General features: G+C 36.3%; 1 protein-coding gene across 2 annotated transcripts in view; it reads left to right on the plus strand.

Annotated features, from left to right (window-relative positions):
* LOC145667354 (apyrase-like) overlaps positions 1–23,653 on the plus strand; it is a 155,222-nt gene that overhangs the window by 55,304 nt on the left and 76,265 nt on the right. For both annotated transcript variants that reach the window (XM_081734909.1, XM_081734911.1), the window contains exon 5: positions 1,944–2,027. In XM_081734909.1, the coding sequence (XP_081591035.1) occupies positions 1,944–2,027 (84 nt within the window). The remainder of the gene's footprint in view (positions 1–1,943; positions 2,028–23,653) is intronic.

The following is a 23,653-nucleotide window of genomic DNA, read 5'->3' on the forward strand; positions in this document are numbered from 1 at the left end:
TATATTTCCGTACAACATCTTGGTTACAGAAGGTAATTTATATTTGGGATACAATTTACACCCTAGATTTAAGCCAATAAATGCAATATTTTACTCCACTTTCCAGTTCCTTGATTCAACTCTCCCATACGAATTCTGTTATTCCCTCTGCAATCGCGCTCTGCTCTGCAAAAAATCCTCGAAAAGATTATTGCCAGTATACACAAAACCGAACATAATTTTGTTTTTTGCTGATATTTTTATTATTTTATTATATTTTTTGGAAATATCTCCTTAGATAGATTGCTTTCTATTATCTCCGCTTACTAATAAGTGAATTTTACCCATAAACATAAGGAAAATGGAATAATTGCGAAAAATCGTGAGTTACAGTATACACGCAATTTTTTTTTTTTTTTTTTTTGCGCATGAGGGTACATGAATATGCTTCAAGCAATGTATAAATACTTTGAGCCACACCATTGTTTCTTTTTATGTTGTAAGAGGTGTTTTGTTACACATGTATGTAGATAAATTTATCCTATTAATGATCTGTGCGAAACTATCAGTTTTTTCAACTTTCACAAGATTTGCCAATAACTAGACTCGGAGGATTCTCAAACTATCTGAGCCCCCTCTTGCTACACCAATGCTGCAAATGTTTATCTAGGAGTAAAGACTATTTTACTGAGCTGTGATATTATTTCCGACCTGTGACAATCATTTAATAGTATTTATCTGAAATCTCCTCATTGTAGGCCATTACATACTATTGATGGGATGTAACACGCATAATGAATAATGTTATCTCCCTACTAACTTTCGTGTAGGGGAAATATCTACGTATCTTACACAAAGTGCATTTCCTTATTTTCAATTCTTCCATACATGATTATTTAGTCCTACCATTTTTTCTAACAGGATTTCTGGCATCAGTTACTTCTTTTGATGAATCTCATACGCTATTACCCCAAACTTCTAAACGAGTTATTTTTGAAAACTACGGATGTGACTTTGTGTGTAAATTTTTAGAATCATCTTTATTGTCGTTGTTATGTTTTCCATTGTAGAGCTTCAAAGTTCTGTTTCGCAAGATTTCTGGTGCTCATAATTCAGAAAGAAAGCCTCTTTGTCAGGAGATCGCGATACTTGATATGTTATTCTTTCGTATACAATAACCAGTAGACTTAGTTATTTCTATATAAATATTCCTCACAGCATACGCTCGCCACAATCGTACTGCACTATATAACACCATACATTCCGCGAAACACGCACAGGCTCATTCCCGAGGTGAAGTAAAAATTATAACTTATCAAAATTATAACCTCGTCTTTCAATCTTTCAACGTCCAATTTCCATGTCGGATCACTAGGAAAACCATTGGCGTTGCTGAATCCAAGTAAGGAGCGAGTGAAGTCTGAAACATCTGCTCGAATAACCACTACACACAAGTATACAATGCAGGATATATTTTCGAGTAAATCACGATTGTATTGGTTAGCTTCTCTAGCATGATACACCTGTAAGGTCATGTTGATTGCTTATTGCGACTCCCGCCCCGAAGATCATTATTCTGCAATTTTGCCAATGATTTGTCATCAATTGTCCGTTGTCACTAGTCTTAATATGCTTGGACTACTGCTGATATCGAACACTTCATAACACAATGTTTCCGCGACCGCGTATCTTTGCTGTCCACGATCTGATATTTGACCTTTGACAAAGGCTTTTAAAACTTTACTTTCACTCATCACACACGAATTCTCGTTACTCAGGTCTAGAACTGTTCACTACTGGGATGCAGGCTGGGTCTTCACGAAGCTCGTAAGTTGAAACCACTAATTGGGAAATTGGTCATAATTCAGTGATCGGGATCTGAATTGTCATAATTGTTTATGATTTGATACGCTGTAACGACGAAGAATATTTATATTATTTCTTATACTGGGCTCTTTTTCCAGGGACTGGAACTATGCAGTTAGCTCTCAATATAGCTGGTATTAGTGGAGTGCATGTGGTTATGGTTTCCCATTACAATAGTTCAGGTATGTATCATTCTTTTCAAAAAATGAAAACTGAAATACAAATTGAAAATCTAAAACATACTTGTTCGGTGTACGGATCGCGAGTCGAACGTAATCCACGAGACTTTAAAGTTCATTTTGGAGAGTGTAGAAAAGCTTTATATTGAACTAAAAAGCTTCTTTAATGGCAAATCAAACGAGATATACCTAGGTACATTGATATAGTGTAAATATCAAGTACGATTGCATTAATTTTATGTGAAAGTCAAAGTGAATGATTGGATTGTCAAAAAAACTAAATGTAGAATTGCAAACCATTTCAAAATAATCTTCGATTATGGGTCCTCTCACACTACACCACTTCGTATGTCGAAAACGCGCCACAAGCTGTGTCGTCGTGTTGCTGATATTCAACACACACCCGCGACGCAACAGACGCTAGAACTTACTTCACGTGTCGCAGGAATGTGACACTTTTTTTAACCATCTCCTAAATGGTGCCTCAAATATGATTTTCTTACAAATAAATATCCTAATACTTACATACAATGTACTTCCTTTACTACATCCAGCAGCGGATTTAGAGACTTTCAGACCCAAGGTCAGGTTTTCTTGTGCGGCCCCCCTTCTGCTGTGAATTTGAATAAATATTAAGTAATTCATAATTTACTTGATCTCAGATTAGTAATAACATTTAAAATAAAACCAGTAGGTTACTATAAGTTGAACTCACTGACTGATCTATTCATTGACTGATTTATTCATCACAGTACGAATAAGGTTCTAATTTTGTGTCCGTATTGAACGTCAGAGTGCAAACATCCCCACAAGGAGTACATATGTAGCCTGGACTGGAGTTCGCAGTTCCCTTTGAGCCGCGAGCTAAATCCGGGGCCTAGTCAGTATATTGCTAAATCCACCACTGACTACATGAGGTATCGCCTTCATATCTCGCGGCCTCTCCTTATAAATTTCATTATGGAGTGCCACGAGGGATCAGCGTTATGCCTAAGTGCTTATAAAGCATTATTTTTAATATTTTCGTACAATATACATATTCAATACCAGAATATATAAAAACAACGAAATGTTATAAAATTACATATTGGCTTGGAGGATCGCAGTCCGTGAATATGTAAAATACATATTTGGGAATATCTGGTCATTTGTGCTAATTTTTGAAGTTCAATCTGAAATAGTAAAGTGAAGTGATAACCAATGTAGTTTTATGTTGCAATTTCAACCAAACAGTTCTTGGTTTGGTACAGAATTTTGGAAAATGTAAGGAAGAACAAATTGGCAATCTCCAGTGTACTTACCGATACGATTCTTGTCTTTTGATGGCATATGCATGAATCCACTATGGAATGCACAACACACTTTTCCCCATGCTATCGTCTTTTCAATTCTGTTGCTATAGGGATCATTGCTGGAGTTCCGTATACTAGGTTGTGCCTGAATTTCTGCAATGAAAGCGTCTATGTCGTAAACTTCCATTGAGTTCATCTTTCAGAATGAGTTTCTGATTATAGTCCAGGCATTTTGTATCTAAAATACGTTAAAGTTGGAAAAAAATCCCATAAAGCTGAATTTTTCACAATAATTTCCTTTGTTAATGTACTTTGACATATCAAAAGTCTCCTACTCTCGCGTGTTTTCTCTCAAAATTGCGGATAAAGATGGTGGCCATGAATTTCAACTTAAAGACTTTCAATGATAATAACTTTTTCCTTTATGACATTTTGGATACGTATCAAGTATATATTAGGGATGGCCAAAAATTTTCGGATCCGGATATCCCGGATCCATTGAGATCCGAATCCGGATCTTGCCGGATCCGGACCTAGATCCGGATCTCGGATCCGAATCTCAGATCCGGATCTCGGATCTGGATTCGAAATTCGGATTTGGGTCCGGATCTCGGATCTGGATCCGAAATTCAGATCTCGGACCTGGATCCGGATCTCGGATCTGGATCCGAAATTCGGATCTCAGATCTTGATTCGTATCCAAACCTACATCTGAAATTGTGATGATAAAATTGAATATGTAAAATTCGTTAAAACTCTTTTTTAGGATTCACTGATATAGTAGGTTGCTGTGCTTTTAAATGTTTCCATAACACGTTTGTGTTACCTTTGTTCTTTATTTTATTTTAACCTTGCAATATTTACATGTTGCACTTTCTGTCGAAGTCTCTGTAGTAAAATGTTTTCCAGTTTGATTTCTTCCCATTTCAGAGTGTTGTGAACTGTCTGAAAACTGATGTAAATGTTAACATATTCTTCTGTTTAGCTCCTCTTCGAAACTTAATGTTAGCTTCACATTGAAAATATTTATTTTATTCTTAGAAAATAAACTTTCTTCTTTTCTCATATACAAATGAAATATCTTTTAGATAAGGCCCTTCTAATCGCAGGGATAGTAGACGAAACAAACTCTTTCTGACTCACTAGTCCAACCACCAACAAATGTAATAATGAATATCTTTCACTTCGAAGGTATATACAACAAAAAAATTAGACTGGTTGGCGTGGAACAACAGTTGATTTTTAAACATACACACGAGAATTTCAGGAGAGCGATATGGTTGTGTTCGTTGTATGTTTTTATTACCTAACTTATGGCTTGCCCTTCTGAGGTCGAGGGTTTGTTGAAGTGGTAAATATAAAAGAGATTTCTGCTATTTTTTCTTTCCCCTCCTGGTTTCTTTAATCATACATTGCAGGACGTAACCAAAACATATCCATGCATCATATCATTGAAGCGTTTTGTGTTTTGTATATTAAAGTGTTCAAAAATATTTAACATATTCGCATTTGTTCATGTGATCTCAGGTTCAATTCTCGGTGGGAACATACATGAGAAAATTGAAAGCTGAAACAATATGAAAATCAGTGGCGTCGGAAGTATTTTTCAGCTGGGGGGGCAAACTGCTGTCTTGAAAATAGACACCGGAATGTAACATAGGTAATATATTACTAATATATGTTTGTAATGTAACAATAATTTGATTTGATTGGTAATAATAATAATAATAATAATAATAATAATAATAATAATAATAATAATAATAATAATAATAATAATAATAATAATAATAATATAATGAAGCTGTAAACAGTTTTGTGAGAGTGAAATTTCCATCGATAAAAGGCATCTTAGTTTACATCTTTAGATTAATTAATCCCGTGTCAGTTTTGTGCTGGATTTTGGTCTGGTACAGAAATTTTCAATCACTGAAATCAGAGTTAAAAATATATAAAATTGTAAAATTTCTACTGCTCACAACGACTATTTGTAAGTACAATTTTTACCATTTTATATACTGGTACATATTTTTAATTGTATTGGACGTGGTCACACAGACACTATTAAAGAATCTTAAAGCTGCTTAAATGACTTGGAAACGAGGAAATTAAAATTATATTTTTAAAACTCCAGTTCTAGTGTTGCAGTACACTGTAGTATTAGAAATTGCTATTTAGAACTATAAACTTTGTAGCACTTTGTAGTAGAAAGTAACTCGAACATTATAAAACAGGCTACATAATCAAGTAAAAAATAAGCAAATATATTTTTCTACCTACTTGGCTTCGTACCAGAAATGGAAAAATGGAATTTTCACTAAGGATTTCATAAAATTTATATAGAAAATTCAATTACACTAATTATCCAGAGTTATTTGTATTTTTTACAACACTTACTTCAGTATATCCAGTTTGTTATTACATTCACCTCTCTTCCTAATCTCGTTATATTTACTTCACTTCACACTAATAAAGTACGACACAATTAATAAGGAATAATTCAAGTTTATATTGAATTTTAAGTGCTATTTTGTAATTTAAATAATTGGTTATATAACGCATAACATTTTCACTTATGTAATTCTACATTTATTTCTTTTCAAAATTGACCAAAAGTATCTTTTCTTTCGCTTGTCTTTGATTTGAATTTTCTTGCAATGGTGTTTAAATCTAAGTCTGATCGCTACACATATACAACAACAGCAGATGAGTCAATCTTTGCTGCGTCATGGACGTCCTCAAATATGTCTTTAGACGACGCAAATAGCTGAATGATCTTTCGCAAATGCTCAAGAATTGAGAACGAAAGTCCCTAGACGAACAACTTGGTCGAGAAGGCTGCGAACAGTTGGAGCTTCAGCGCTAATAGTTTTAATATTCTGGTGGTCGTCAGCGACTCAGTCGTCATTCAAATAGGTGGAAGCAGCCTGAGCTGAGCCCATAATCTATCCAGGTTAAAATCCGACGCGTGAACTCCCAATTCCAGCTTCAAATAATCTCTTAAGAGAGGTCCACCAGCACATATAGCTCCTTCACAAAGTATATTCTAGACTTTTATGAGTTGTTTGAGGCCTGGCTGATTGAAACGACGCTGCACTTCATTCAACAAATAGTCAATGATTTCGAAGTACATTTTTGGAAGATCTAATACAGGTTCTAGGGTAGCTGCTATAGAAGGATTATCAGTCTGCTCCAACCTAATTGGTGTTCTGTTTGATTTTGATCAAGTGGGCAATTTTAAGTGCAGTCTGTCTGCATTTTCTTTTGCTTCCTTATAGATGTTTTCATATGCACTGTCCGGTCATAATTTTCTCAGAGTATCCTCTAGATAGAATTGCTGCTGCTTTTTTAGCTCCAGAAGCAGAAGCTTCAGAATTTTGAAGCACTTTCGCTAGTTGTCCGCAAGGTACAAAAACGCTTATACTGAGTATCAGAAAAAATATCATTCCGAATTTGTTCATTCTTTTCAAATACCCTTTTAGAATTACTTTTTGATCATCATTTGGACCACTTGTATTATTAATGAGTCTTTTCCAACGTGATTTGAATTCGTTTGTGTAGTAGATTGAAATCTGATTAGAGATTTTCGCCTAACACACCAGCGAGTAGCACAAAGTGGCAGCAAATGTTTAGGATTACTTTCGTTGATAGTTTTTCAGGGTTCAAGAACAATGTCGACGTATGTTGTCTATCATTTTGCAGAATCCAGGTTGGTGTTTCAAACGTCTTTCACTATGGCCCATACATCACACAAAGATTCGCATTTTTGTGCTACTTCCTGCAATGGAAGATCTAATGCATGATTATTGCAATGAATGCATACAGCTTTCGGATGTTGAGCCGAAATTATCTTCTGCACACTATTCACCCGTCCTGACATAATAGCTGCACCATCATGACACTATTCGCGTATATTTTCTGCATTCAGGTTATGTTTCGTTAGAATATCTTTGATCATGAATTCTGTTTCCGAATTTTGTGCCATATTTTCATTCCCATAAATATTTTGTTGGGTTTGATGAATCAGAGTCAATACAGCCTACACAGAGACAACTGTTCTTTCTTTGAAATATCAGTCGTGGAGTCGGCTATGATTGCATAAAATGGAGACTCTTTAACTTCTGCTACCAAGTCTCTCTATACTGCATATCCCATAATCTTTAAAATTTCATTCTTTCAATCAGCACTAAGCCAGTTATTCCGTCGATTAATCCATTGATTGAGAACTGGCACATCCGTTTTCCTTTCAGCCAGCAGTGACATCAAATTATCCGTACTATGCAAATGTCCACTGATTGCTTGACCACTGCGAGCTAAATATCTAAGACTACTGATTATTACAAGTAGCGACTGTCTTGCTTGTTCTTGTTGTTTACGAACTTGGTCTGAATGGAGACTTGAAACAGGTGTTTTGTTTCTGCACTCATATCTTAACCCTTTTACTACCACTGGGACATATGTGTCCCACGATAAATTCTCAGAGGACCCGTAGCACTAGTAAAGAGAAGCCTGCTAATGGTTCACAGAATTCTTATGAACATTATCAAATAGGCAGTAGTGGAAGTGAGCGTGAACAATGAAAGTGAGGACCAATGTGCTAGTGATAAAGCAGTGGTTGCATGTACTGTCATTTGGAAAAGGATGCCGAAATGTAAAATATTTGTAATCATAAATACTATCCAATTGTTTTTCTGCCAATATACGTATCATAATTAAAAATACAAGATGATCATTCATGTCACTACCACTGGGACATATAGGTCCCACGTAAAAATATCAGTGAGATACATAATGTCCCACCCTTCCCACGTTGAAAAACGAAACGGTGGAAAATGTTTTATATCCATGTGTGTGTGTGTGTGTGTGTTTGAAAACAACTTAAAGTAACCATATATTAATGTTTCTCACTCCGAAAAAAAAATGGTAATGAAAGGGAACGACAATAGAGTTCGCATTTTTCATGTGCTTTGAATTATTAATCCTACCTTATACATTTTTCCTCCTCACTATAAAACTTGTAATGTACCATTACAGTTGAAAATAATGGCAATTTTTTTTACGCACCCTGTACCTAGTAATTTTTTTTCAATTTCGGTTTAGTTACACAATTTATTTACTCTCTTTACTTCGAATTAAATATAATGAATCGAAAGGTTTCATTAGTAACCATATTTCCACTGAATAATATATTTTATTTATATTTTGATTAAGTGTAAATCCCATTTTCGGATATATAAGTCGAATAGTTACAAGGTTTACCATTCTGACGTCATACCGAAACATAGTTCCGTCATTGGATATAAATTTTCTTAATTTCAGACCAATGTAGAATTTAGTCAGGTACCTAATCTTTCCCTCACCCCCTCTCACTAGTCCATAGTCACTTTCAGATCCGGTTATATCTGGATTTGCCAAATTTCTATTTGCTTTGTAATTTCCGCGGCTAAAGTTTTCGTTCTGATTGGAGGAATTCTCCTACCTCTGGCTTTTTCGGCGCAATGTTATTAGAATAATCGAAGACACGTCACGAAGCACTATCTGTGGAAGTGATCACCATATTTTGACTCCATTAGGACTGAAATTCAAACGAACTTAAGGTAATATCCAGTTAATTTCATTGATAAACGTCGTGTGATCATTTAGGAGCCAGAAACACATATTTTTGTTCAGAGAACTGTAAAACCAGGGGAAAATATCTGACTTCCGGATTTCTGTTTTCTAGGAAGCCATGTTTGCTGCCCAGCTAGAATAGACAGAGTGAAATAGTGACTTTACTTTCTTTTTCTTTCAAACCATAGATTCAGTTAGGGATTAGGGAAATTACGACCTGGTTTTGTGTATTTTGTTCGTGTATACAGTAAATGTGATTTTTTATTATTTATTTAGTAATTGCATGTACGTAGTAGGTTTGATAGTTGTAATGTAAATAATCATAATGGCAGCTTAAGCTAGCTTAAAAGGGCTCCTATCCCCTTTTCCAAATTGAACCAGTTCTAGCGGGGGAATGGGTTAGTTATTGTTTGTTTTAGGGCCTTTTCCCCTTTCAGGGGAAGGGTCCCTCAATAAACCTCGTTAAGGTGCCCCCAGGGCATCAATCTTTGGCAATAATTATGTAAACAATTGGTCAGGTCAATTGGACCTAGGGTTACCTTTCTCATTTTGCCCCCCTTTAAGTTCAATAGAGCCAAAATTTATATACCGACGAGGGAGTAATGTATTTTAAATCTAATATGTTAGGTTACTTTCTTCAATATGCATGTAATTCAATGGTGCATGTTTGGTTTAGTTAGTTGTCTTTATGTATAGTACTAACAGTGGTGTATGTAGTTAGTAGTTTTGTGTGAGTGTGTGAATTTTCGGTTAGGACAGTGTATAAATATGCGCTAATTTAGTACCATTTGTCTAACTCGAAGTATACTAAACCAGAGTAAATATTAAATTTCTGATTAATGAGTACAAGTATATATTTCACTACACGGTAAATTATGCCTCCACTACAGCGCCATAGCGTCCGGTTTCGCTAATCAATTGTTTGTTGACATTACGACATCGCATGACTTAGTGATCTAGATTGTTTGATTTTGGCCATTTATTTCTAAATTACTTCCCGTGGACATGGTTTTCGGTTCAGATGAGTATACCTTCATATAAGATAGCATGAGATCTTACTGTACTGAAAATTTCAGCTTGCTAGGTCCAGTAGTCAGGGGTGCCCACAAGGGGGGGCTATGACGCAAACTGCGTCATTGAAATATTTGGGGGGGGTTAAAAATCTATATAAATATGTTTGATGGGGGGGGGGTAAAATTAATCGAAAAGAAGATTTTTTTCATGGAAGAACACCTACGGATAGACAATTGGGGGGGGTGCGTCATGGACATAAGGGGGGGTGGGCACCACTGCAGTAGTAACTGAAATATCTACTGAAATAAAGAATACCTATTTTCTTAATAGAAGTAAAGCCCATATGCTGTTACTGTTTGTTTCAAAATGTAGTATTAAATTCTCTTTTCCCGTGGCTGTAGGAAATTCCATTGTTGCTTTAGTTTTATCAACAAATCAGAAATAAAATCATCGTTGACAATTTAACTTTCAGTGAATACACGTATGATTTTTTTTTAAACTGCGAAGTAAATACAATTTGGGTGCTTCGAAACAAAGAGTACGTGGTTCGATGAATGTTATCGTGTAGTGGTTTGAGCGTGATAGATTGTGATAGTTATATATATTTATTACTGTGTAATGTAAATATGTGTATGGCCTGCGTGTAAAATGTATGAAATAGGGTGTCTGTAAAATATTACTTCGCGCGAAAATTTGTAGATAATGAATGAATGTAATGATATATTAATAATATGATATAAAATATGAATGAGATGATGACACCTATATTTAAATGGATAGGCCTAGTGTATGTTATGTAGTGAAAATATGAATACGTTTACTAAAAAAAAAATCTCTCGCTTTTTGACTTCTACACCGGTACATTCATCCAACCGAGTTTGCTACTTGGATAGTAAAGTATAGTTGGGAATTGTGTGTTACTTCGTATTTAAGTACCTCATAATAACAGCCCCGGATCTTAAGCCTTTCAATAGATAGGGTAGCATCATGTGGGAATTACTTCTAAAGGTTGACAGAAATGATAATTAAGAAAAATAACTGCTATTTCCTGTGATCATCGAAAAGTACAGGTTTCGGTCATTTGTACCTTTAACATTCATTGCCTCTCCGAGATTTTTTTTTCCGTTGTTTACCTTATTTATTTATTGTGCAGTGTTCATATAACTCAGTTCGGACTATCCGGTTAAATCAACTGCTACTAAATTAATATTCATGTCATTAGCGTACCCGGACGTCGACCCCTAGTCCCCTTAAGTATTTTCATGTCTTTTCTTAGTTTAATTAGATGAGGGAAATTAACGACGTCCCAGACTGTGGCATGTCTGCGCGGGGTAGCCATCGGTGGTTTGGTTATTGAAATCACCGATCCAAAATTCAGTTTATTTTTAAATTTATTTTTTTTATTTTGGCAAATTCTAATTAGGGATATTTTAGCTATTACTCTAATTTCATTACTATTCTGGAATCTTCTAGTTTCCAAGAGGTCGGATGATTTTTTTTCTTTTGAAATTCTAAATTAACGCCGTCTCTAACCTTCCGGAGGATTTTCGGGACCCTGCTGGTTTGGGCCGGATACGGGGATCGGATTTCAATCTTACAACCAAACTCTTGTGGGATTGGGATCTGATGGACACAGAACTTGCATCCTTGGCAGCAGGGCGCTCCTTGAGTCTACGTATTTGAGTAGACCACCCTTTTGGCATGTTAAGAATATTTTGGCTATGGATTTTGTTGAGAGCGAAATTCGACTTCTATTTTTGTAGCGTTAGTTATTTCCCACTTAAGTCTTTGGCGCCCCTATTCTTCGTCTTCCTTCTTCTCTATCTCTCTCTCTGTCTTCATTACTTCGAGATTTTTTTTTTCAAATTTTTCAACCTTCCCCCCCCCCCGGTTTCTGAAACTCATGAAAACGTACAATATTCATATCACTTATTTCGATCGTATGTACTAACTGAGACATCGAGGGATGCAATTCGTGGAGGTATTGCAGCACATCTCAGGACCATTTTCGCGATATTCAATCCACCACGGGAGAAACTGACGAGAAGGTACACTATGCTTTCAGATTCCTGAAAACATTTGTTATTCATTGATCGTACAAATTATACCCATTGACGACTGATTTCTGGTTTTCTTTCTATTGATTGGTCATATAGTGTGTATGTATTAGTAGTTTGGGCCCACTAGTTTCGAATAACATTGATTTTTTTTCTGTATATACATCTATATATGTACTTACATAGTTTTAAAAGTTACGTGCCTGCTCTATTTGTTGTATTTCCACCTCTTATGTCAACTTATTAAATAACACCAACTATTTTTTTATACGCGGATCTTTAGTAAATTGAGAATGATTATTGATTATCGGGTTTATATATATAAAGTACAATGTTGCAACCTTATGATGGAAAAAAGTGAATTTTGATAGTCAGGGTTTTTGTTTTGTTTTTGAGCCAATAAAATATGAATACTTATCGAATATAAAAAGGTTATGTAGATATTAAATGTCGACGAAATACTACGATGGATATTAAAGTGAAATTTATTATATTGAGTAATATGAATATATATATATATATATATATATATATATATATATATATATATATATATATATATATATATATATATATATGCGAGTATGTATGTAAAGGGCTCGGTATTTACCCTGGTTGTTTTAGGTTGCCATAGATTTTTGACACCCGACATTTACCAACTATTTGTGATATACAGCATTACCGCGTAAATTGTAATAAATGACATTTTGTTGAGTTGTTATTGATGTTTGTAACTATTAAAGTTGAATATCATGTTAAATACTGCATGTAAATAAAACAAGTAGCAGGTCGTAAGATAAGTAAAAATAACCCTAATCCTTATCCAAATTTATTTGCGAGATCATAGTGAAATCAGTAAGCTACGAAACAGTGTGCCCCACCAACGAATCTTCTATCAGTAAACTATGAAACGAATCCTTCCCCTACGATCGGAAACCTAGCTATTCAGTGACTAGAATCTTTTGACTACACGATCTATACTAGGAAAAAAAAATAGTGATCTTAAATTCAACGAACTGAAATTAGGTTAATAATTTAGTAGTGTGAATACAGGAATATGGAAATATGTTCCCAATGTTTGGGACTGGACTCGATATTTTAAATCTCGATAAACTTTGAAATTTTATATCAAGTGCGTCAAGTGACGAAATGAGAAATTTATATATATATGTGATATGAAGCAACTATTTGTCTATAGTTAAAACAAAAACGATTAAATACTCTCATGGACACAAATCACAGTGCGTAAAGAGAGTTGAAAAAGGAGTTATTATCGACGTGAGAACAAAGACTCATAAAATTGTCGAAATGTCTCCTCTTGGGACAGAGACTCAATAAAATGCTACTAAAGTGCTTTTTTTTTTTAAGAATGATTAACCAATTATATTTTTTTCTTTCTTTTGCCCGCAATGATATGTATTCATTGCACTGAATCTTAAATATATTGACCTTTGAATTTTCTTTTTTTCCCTTTATTTTCTGTCTTTCGTTTTTTTTGTCGATTTTTTTTCATGTAATCCAACTTTTAATATATCTAGAAAGAGAAATGTGTTATTTGATCTTGTTGAAAGTAGCGGATTTCTGTGCATGCTTATGAAACATTCTTTTTATGTATTAAATTTTTTCCTGTTATGTCAAACTAAGTTTTCTTTTATTGACATGTAATAAATGTCTATAGAAATGTAGTTAGGTTAGTTTAATTCAACTAAATACAACCCGAAGTATACATTGTCCTGTATGAATGTGTGTGTGAGTGAAATGTAGGTTTAGTATTAAGTGCACAAATTATTTTGACATATATGTGTGACTTATTATAATTAATGGTAGCTAGCAATTAAACTCATTGAATGTTAATACTAACTTAATTTAAGTTGGCTCTATGAAGGAAGTAAAAAGGACCGAAGTAGCCTGAACGAATGATCAGCATGGGAGAACTGTGAAAGTCAAAATCTTCGACAAATATGTGATAGTCTGATTTTTTTTCCCCTCTGTGGTCGATTCTAACATGCCATCAACTTCGTCGTTCATTTTTCAAATATTGGATATTAGTCTAGAACTTCTGGAAATATTGAATAAACGGTAAAATTAAACTTTCTCATTTATCTCAGAGCTAGATTGGGATAATTCGGTAGTTCGGGTCAAATGGATCTAGGTCGGGGATGTATGGGTTAACATGTGTCTACCTTTGATCACCTTAATACCAAACATTCACCCAATAGCTATTGGAAATGATCCCAATTCGATAATTATTCACTTTCTCTTTACCATATTTCTCAAAATATCCAGTAACAGTTTCCTCTTTATCACCTTCTTACTTTACCTCTTTCCTCTTCTATCTTCCTTTCCCTTTCTTCATCTTCTTCTATTTTTAATAAAACTGAAAAGGGGGTCGTGACTGGGAATTCTATATGTAACAAACACGGTCATGTATTTATTTGATTTTATTTTCTTTAGAAGTCCGATAAAAAGTTTTCTCGTTTCGATCGAACCTAGTATGTTCGAAATTAAGAAATGGGTAATATATTCCAATATAATTAGACATAAGCTGATAGCTTTATGAATATCCCCACCAGGGGTGAAGGGTTCCCACTCACGACTTATTCCATGCATCACATTTGTTGCAGACTTTTTTTTCCCTCAATCAGTTTTAGATTGAAGAGCCGTGACGGGATTCGTTGTTATGGAAACGGTGGTTTCTATGGCAACGGCCCTTCCCTATTTTCAGTTTTAGAGTGGCGACACGTGACAAGACTGTTGCCATGGTAACGCATGTTTGCTGTGGTAACGGATCTGAAAATGCTTATTGAATAATACAAGTTATCATGCCAATCAGTTTGAATTGGTGAACCGCGACAAGAATGGTTTGTCATGGCAACGTTTGTTCCCATGGCAACGGATCTCAGTTTAAATGGCGACCGATAGATTTGAAATTTTTTAAGAATGTCAAAGAGTGAGGTTGAAGGCATGTTGAATTGATTACGACATTGAAATTAATAAGAGAAATTTTATAGTCAAGTGAAACAAGTAGAGTCGTTGGCTACTTTGTCATTTTTGTTTCCTTTTCTAAGGGGGAAAAAGAGAAGGAGTGTCAAAATTTTTTCTAAATTAGAACTAAACGCTAGAAGGGTTTCAAGGAAGGAAAGAGAATGGGAGTCCTTTAATTTATGAATAATACTTGTCTTGATAGCGAATAAGTATTTTATAGTATATGTGTATTTTTGATATATATCTTGTCTTTTGTAAAGTGTGTCAAAGCTATGGCAACAAATAAAAAAGTTGTTTTGTCACAGGACGAATGTGAAGTCACGTGCACTCAATGCACGTTAGATGAAAAAGAGAAAAGATCTCGCGCCCCGCGGAGATTAATAAGATGCACCGGTTGTGGACTAAAATGGATCCACTTTGCTTGCACCAATTTGGATGATACTGCTGAAAATGCAGAAAAAGTTCAAACCGGCGAAATAATAAAATATTGTGAGGATTGTGAAAAGGACCGAGGCCAAATATCTCCAGCGGAGATATCTGACCTCGATGATGATGAAAAGAATGGAGATCACAATGATTCTCGTGATCAGACGGCAAACCCGAAGGAAGGAATGTCATCTGGAGGGTCTGACACGTCTGCAAATGATGCAAATGATGAACAACAAATTTGATGAATTGAAACAGAACGGTGCAGAAATGAGGCGTGAAATAAATGAAAAGTTTGATACCTCGAAACGAGAGACCGATGCTCGATTCGAGGTACTAAACAATAAATTTGACCAGATCTGTTTAGACTTTGCTTCTTCGATTAGCAAATTGAAAGAGCAAACGTCTACTGAACTAGAGCAGGTTAGATACCAGGCCCAACATTCTACCGAGCAGCTCAGAGACGAAACAAAAGAAAAATTAAATGAAATAGATGTAAGGTTTGAGAGCACAAACAAAAGATTTTGTGACATCGAACAAAAGGTTGAACAGCAGCAGGCTGAAATAAGTAAATTACATGTTGCAATATCCAACCTATCAATAGAAACTAAACTAGAGTCGGTTGATCAAAGAATTAGTCAAATTCAAACCGAAGTAGACAGTCTTAAGGGGAATATTACTAAATTGGAACTCGTCAAGTCTGATATCTCCTATCCTTTTCCTGATGGCGATTCTCCAGGGAAAATTTTCCCAGAAACAAGTAACGTCCTCCCGGGAAAGAGTCAAGTGTTGCCTGATGCACGGGACACAGCAATGTATTGTCCCCCGCATCAGCCAACCTCGAAATCATGGTTGAGTAATTTCGATGTACCGATGCAGTCGAGTGTTGTGACTACAACAGTCACTAGCGTAAATGCTCACTCTACCTTTGGAATGGTACAATCTTACAGCGTGCTGCCAGGAGGGGAGAGGAGATGTGCCGGACCGTCGGTTACTGCCGTGGTGGGTCCTAAGTTCGAACCTCACATGGTCAACACTAATTATAAAACCTCTCTTGGTCATATGGGAGCGTTCAGTTCGGTGACCACTCCGTCGGTGGCAAATCCGGTGACAACCCCAACCGCTCAGGATAACGCGTTGATTCCACTAGATTCTTTTCCTGCCCCGTATAGTATGAGCTCTAAAGTTTCCCTCCGGGATATTGAACGTTTTCCCACTTTCGATGGGAACATTGCTAACGGGTTACCTCGAGTTTTCCTGCGAAGATTGCAGCAATATCTAGATATGTACAAACTTACTGATGGGGAACGCCTACAAATAGTCGAAAAATGTTTGATCGCCGCTTCGGGCGCATGGTTTGCCTCGGTTAAATACCAAATCCGGACGTTCAGTGATTTTTTGATTCTTTTCAAAGAAGAGTATTGTAATGAGCACATCGAGCGGCTCCAAAAGAGAAACTTACAATCACTCCGGTATGATCGCTCCAAGTATGGGTCCCTCTTGGACTATGCTTGGAAAATCATTGAACTATATTATCAGATAGCTGAACATCCCTCTCAGGCCGAACTGGTAGATATTATAGTTAACGCTCTTCCACCCGATGAGTCCCGGGCCATAGCGTCCCACTTGTGCCAAACGGTGCGAGAAGTCACCTCACGTTTAGCTGCCTTGTGCGGCAAGGAAGTTGGTGGTCCACCAAAACGATACTTCGCCCGACAGGCAAAGATTCTAAAACCGACGAAGACGAAGGTAACGGCAAGTTGCCAGACAGATTTCCTGAGTTATACCCAAGCTGGATCTCGTTATCCTAGTGGGTATGGCTCAGAAAACAACACTAATGGCCGGCGACTATTTAGGAATCGGCCCATGTTCAACAATCGCCGGAGTTATCGTCCCTATGACCGTACCAACATGGAATCGAACCCGGATAGGGGCGATAACACCAGGAGGAATTTTAACAGGACGTACGGAAGAAGGGAGAACGGTAATAGTCAGGGCAATAATAATAACAATAATAGTAACAATAATGTAAATCGACCCCAGAATTCAGTCCCTTCGCAAGTGCGTGGTAACGGTGAGCCTAGAACAATATTAAATGGGAGTGATAGTCGCGAAACTGCGGTAAAGTCGACAAACTAACGCCGCAGTTACCTGATGAAATGGGGGAGGATAACTGCGGGTACATACACCCCATTAACTACAAAATGCAATATTCTAATAATAGTAAATCCGAGTTTCAGATACAAGAATACCCCTCGCCGAATTCCTTAGAATTTATAATAAAATTCGTAATCGATGAAGAGCCATTTGCGGTGGGGGAAGAACGCTATTTCTCGGCATCTCCCAGCCTAAAGGGAAGTATCGGTGGCGTTGAACTTGTTGCTACCATAGATAGTGGTTCGGAGCTCTGCCTAATGGACTGGGAGGTGTGGAGAAGATTGAAACAGCGCTTCCCTTCTGCAAAATTAAGGCCGTACACGGGTCTTACACTGGGTGCATTTGCTGGGAAGGAAAGTTTTTCAGTTCAAGGGGTTCAAAATTTCAATCTTAATATTCAAAACCATATTTTTGAAATAGCTATTTTTGTTATTAAATACTTGCGAACGGATTTAATCTTGGGTTGCCCATTCTTAGATAAGTTCCATTGTATCATCGACCGTGAAAAGAAAGAAATTCGTATGAAAGATAGTCTCGGGAATGCAGTTACTGTTTCAACTAATAAACCAAATGTAATGTTAGTGGGAATACCGGAAAGAGAGATTGCAATCGGTGAGTCAGGGCGGCCAGTGATGGATCAGCCCATGCTTGACCCCAGGTTTATCTGTCAAGCTGCCTGTGCAGTGACACCTCTCAATGGGGGAGAGGTTAACAGGGACGATCAGCTGGATCCATTCCTGAATGCCGAATGCAATGTCTCTCCACAAGATATCGATACTTACATTACTACTCGGGATGACTTACCACCACCAATTAGATCAGGTCTCCGTAAACTATTATTACAGTACAGATCTCTCTTCTCCGAGTACCCACGTCGTGTTAATGCGCCTCCATACAAAATTCAACTAAATGATAACGAACCAGTTGTGGGACCTTGCTATTCTGTCCCACAAGCAATGCAACCCGAGTTTGAGGCCGAATTAAATAAATGGTTACGGTTAGGAATTGCTATAGAACAGATGTCCCCATACAGATATCCTATTCATGTTGTCAGAAAGGCCTCTGGGGGCGTACGTCCCGTTTTGGACCTCAGGGCTACCAACTCTAAAATTATTTCCCCTCAAGCACAGGTTGAACCAATAGACGATTTATTACATCGTGTTTCACAAGCCACTTGGTTCTCATCTTTTGATGCATCTAGTGCCTATTATGGGATCAGTTTACACAAAGAATCATATCAATGTACTAGCTTTGTGTATAAAGGAAGGCAATATTGCCTTACCGTTTTGCCACAGGGATTGAAGAGCAGTCCTGCTGTTTTTCAATCCGTTATGACTAATTTTTTCAACGACTCAACTCGTTCTTTTGTAGTTTTATACCTTGATGATGTTATGGTAAAATCGGTCACGGAAGGAGAACACTTATCTCATTTAGAAAGAACCTTTGAAATTTTCAAGAGGGCAAATTTTTCCTTAAATTTTCAAAAATGTAAGTTCTTCGCACGGGAGATAAAATTTTTAGGTCATATCATTAGTGGCAAAACGATAAGAGTCGACCCTAAATTAAACGAACCCATTCGTTGTTTTCCGGTTCCGAAATCAAAGAAGGCATTACAAAAGTTCCTAGGCCTCATAGGTTGGAGGAGAAAGTTCGTACCAAACTTTTCTGGACTTACCGCTAAATTATATCAACTACTAAAAAAGGATCAAAAATTCACATGGAACGATGAAACATTGGAAACTTTCCATAAGTTAAAAGAGCTTATTAGCAATCCGCCTGCTCTAAGTCAGCCAGATTTCTCCCTGCCATTTCACATACACAGTGATGCGTGTATGGAAAATCTGGCTGGCTATCTTGCACAATATCCAGCAGGTCAAGAAGATCCTAATGTCATCGGATATGCTAGTCGACGGGTAAAGCCTTACGAGTTGTCTCTGTCGATCTCTCAGTTAGAACTACTGTCTGTTCTGTTCCTATGTGAGCACTTTGAACAATATATTATGGGTCGTATCACGTATGTTCATACCGACAATGCAGCAGTTACTCATGCTTTCACTCAGAAGAACCTTGAACCAAGAACCACCAGGATCCTACTTAAATTACAGAAATTTGACTTAACATTTCAGCACTGTCCAGGCCGCGAGAACCTTATCGCCGATACACTTAGTAGGTACCCGCCTGAGGTATTGCTTGAACCCGAAACCCATTATGTGCATTTCCTAACGAAAACACAATATGCTGACATTGATTTAAATCATATAAAGAAAAATCAAGAAACTGATGAATTATGTCAAACGTTCTTAAGGCAATATGAAAATAGTGGTAATCAGAGTAGAATCGCAATGCATTGTGGGTTAATGTACATAAAACCGTTGCGAGTTCAAAAATGGCTTTTAGTAATACCTCAGGCTTGTATTCACCAAATTATCAGTATTGTTCACTCCACAGGTCATATTGGAGTTCAAAAATGTTATCGCTTTTGTCGCGCAATCTTTTATTGGAAAAATAAAAAATCTACCATAAAAAATTTCATCCGAAACTGTATCCAATGTGCGGAAACAAAGTTCACAAACCGAACCATAGCTCAGCAAGAATATCACATAAGAGCAAATGTACCCCATGAGACTCTGGGGGTGGACCTTATTGGGAAATTACCACCTAGCCAGGGATACTATTATATTTTATCACTAATAGATATTTACTCTCGTTTTGTTACTTTTCTTCCGCTCAGAAAAGCTCATACCAAAGAAATAATAACGGTACTAGAGAGAAGATACTTTCACCTTTTACCATATCCTCAAGAATTCTTAAGTGACAGGGGACCACAGTTCCAGTCTAAACAGTGGCAGGATTTCTGTGCTAAGTATAAAATTAAACACAAGAAAACAGCTAGCTATTCTCCTGGGTAACAGCATAACAGAGCGCAGCCATAAAGAGCTCAATAGGTTAGTTCGGTTATGGTGTAATGAAGATCAGACCACCTGGTATAGATATCTTGTAAAAATCAGGACCTTCTTAATAATTCTTATTGCTCAAGTATTGGTTGCACGCCGGCGGAACGCTTTCTGAGTTACTCTGCTGTTGACAACTACCGGAAGGTGTTCCCATGGCCAAAACAATTAGATTCCGTTGAAAATAGGTTTAAAATTTACGGAGATAGATATAAATTCGCGAAATTCTAGTAAACGGTCAACACATTCTGTTACTCTGGAAGAAGGTCAACTAGTAATGCTGAAATTACACAACTTATCGTCAATAATAAAGCAGGAATCCGCCAAATGGATGAAAATTTTCACTGGCCCGTTTGTCGTGAAAAATTGCTAAAAAACTGCGCTGTTTTGCATAATCTCAAAGGTAAAAGTATCGGAACTCACAATTTTCGAAATTTAAAGATTTTCAATTGTACAGAAGATAAACGTAGTGAATTACTCGCGCAATACCCCAAGTAGATATAATATACTGTCCTAGTGAGACTGGTAACGTTTGAATGGGATGAATGAGTGTGTTAATTTAACAAACATCAGTAGTTAGTATTCCCAATTAGCAAAATTTTGTTATTCTAACAAAATTTTGTTAATGGGCCGGGGAAAACTGTAATGTACCATTACAGTTGAAAGTAATGGCAATTTTTTTACGCACCCTGTACCTAGTAATTTTTTTCAATTTCGGTTTAGTTACACAATTTATTTACTCTCTTTACTTCGAATTAAATATAATGAATCGAAAGGTTTCATTAATAACCATATTTCCACTGAATAATATATTTTATTTATATTTTGATTAAGTGTAAATCCCATTTCGGATATATAAGTCGAATAGTTACAAGGTTTACCATTCTGACGTCATACCGAAACATAGTTCCGTCATTGGATATAAATTTTCTTAATTTCAGACCAATGTAGAATTTAGTCAGGTACCTAATCTTTCCCTCACCCCCTCTCACTAGTCCATAGTCACTTTCAGATCCGGTTATATCTGGATTTGCCAAATTTCTATTTGCTTTGTAATTTCCGCGGCTAAAGTTTTCGTTCTGATTGGAGGAATTCTCCTACCTCTGGCTTTTTCGGCGCAATGTTATTAGAATAATCGAAGACACGTCACGAAGCACTATCTGTGGAAGTGATCACCATATTTTGACTCCATTAGGACTGAAATTCAAACGAACTTAAGGTAATATCCAGTTAATTTCATTGATAAACGTCGTGTGATCATTTAGGAGCCAGAAACACATATTTTTGTTCAGAGAACTGTAAAACCAGGGGAAAATATCTGACTTCCGGATTTCTGTTTTCTAGGAAGCCATGTTTGCTGCCCAGCTAGAATAGACAGAGTGAAATAGTGACTTTACTTTCTTTTTCTTTCAAACCATAGATTCAGTTAGGGATTAGGGAAATTACGACCTGGTTTTGTGTATTTTGTTCGTGTATACAGTAAATGTGATTTTTTATTATTTATTTAGTAATTGCATGTACGTAGTAGGTTTGATAGTTGTAATGTAAATAATCATAATGGCAGCTTAAGCTAGCTTAAAAGGGCTCCTATCCCCTTTTCCAAATTGAACCAGTTCTAGCGGGGGAATGGGTTAGTTATTGTTTGTTTTAGGGCCTTTTCCCCTTTCAGGGGAAGGGTCCCTCAATAAACCTCGTTAAGGTGCCCCCAGGGCATCAATCTTTGGCAATAATTATGTAAACAATTGGTCAGGTCAATTGGACCTAGGGTTACCTTTCTCATTTTGCCCCCCTTTAAGTTCAATAGAGCCAAAATTTATATACCGACGAGGGAGTAATGTATTTTAAATCTAATATGTTAGGTTACTTTCTTCAATATGCATGTAATTCAATGGTGCATGTTTGGTTTAGTTAGTTGTCTTTATGTATAGTACTAACAGTGGTGTATGTAGTTAGTAGTTTTGTGTGAGTGTGTGAATTTTCGGTTAGGACAGTGTATAAATATGCGCTAATTTAGTACCATTTGTCTAACTCGAAGTATACTAAACCAGAGTAAATATTAAATTTCTGATTAATGAGTACAAGTATATATTTCACTACACGGTAAATTATGCCTCCACTACAGCGCCATAGCGTCCGGTTTCGCTAATCAATTGTTTGTTGACATTACGACATCGCATGACTTAGTGATCTAGATTGTTTGATTTTGGCCATTTATTTCTAAATTACTTCCCGTGGACATGGTTTTCGGTTCAGATGAGTATACCTTCATATAAGATAGCATGAGATCTTACTGTACTGAAAATTTCAGCTTGCTAGGTCCAGTAGTAACTGAAATATCTACTGAAATAAAGAATACCTATTTTCTTAATAGAAGTAAAGCCCATATGCTGTTACTGTTTGTTTCAAAATGTAGTATTAAATTCTCTTTTCCCGTGGCTGTAGGAAATTCCATTGTTGCTTTAGTTTTATCAACAAATCAGAAATAAAATCATCGTTGACAATTTAACTTTCAGTGAATACACGTATGATTTTTTTTTTAAAACTGCGAAGTAAATACAATTTGGGTGCTTCGAAACAAAGAGTACGTGGTTCGATGAATGTTATCGTGTAGTGGTTTGAGCGTGATAGATTGTGATAGTTATATATATTTATTACTGTGTAATGTAAATATGTGTATGGCCTGCGTGTAAAATGTATGAAATAGGGTGTCTGTAAAATATTACTTCGCGCGAAAATTAGTAGATAATGAATGAATGTAATGATATATTAATAATATGATATAAAATATGAATGAGATGATGACACCTATATTTAAATGGATAGGCCTAGTGTATGTTATGTAGTGAAAATATGAATACGTTTACTAAAAAAAAAAATCTCTCGCGTTTTGACTTCTACACCGGTACATTCATCCAACCGAGTTTGCTACTTGGATAGTAAAGTATAGTTGGGAATTGTGTGTTACTTCGTATTTAAGTACCTCATAATAACAGCCCCGGATCTTAAGCCTTTCAATAGATAGGGTAGCATCATGTGGGAATTACTTCTAAAGGTTGACAGAAATGATAATTAAGAAAAATAACTGCTATTTCCTGTGATCATCGAAAAGTACAGGTTTCGGTCATTTGTACCTTTAA

This window comes from Thermobia domestica, chromosome 1 (genome assembly GCF_964235325.1).
Source record: "Thermobia domestica chromosome 1, izTheDome1.hap1.1, whole genome shotgun sequence".
Lineage (NCBI taxonomy): Eukaryota > Metazoa > Arthropoda > Insecta > Zygentoma > Lepismatidae > Thermobia > Thermobia domestica.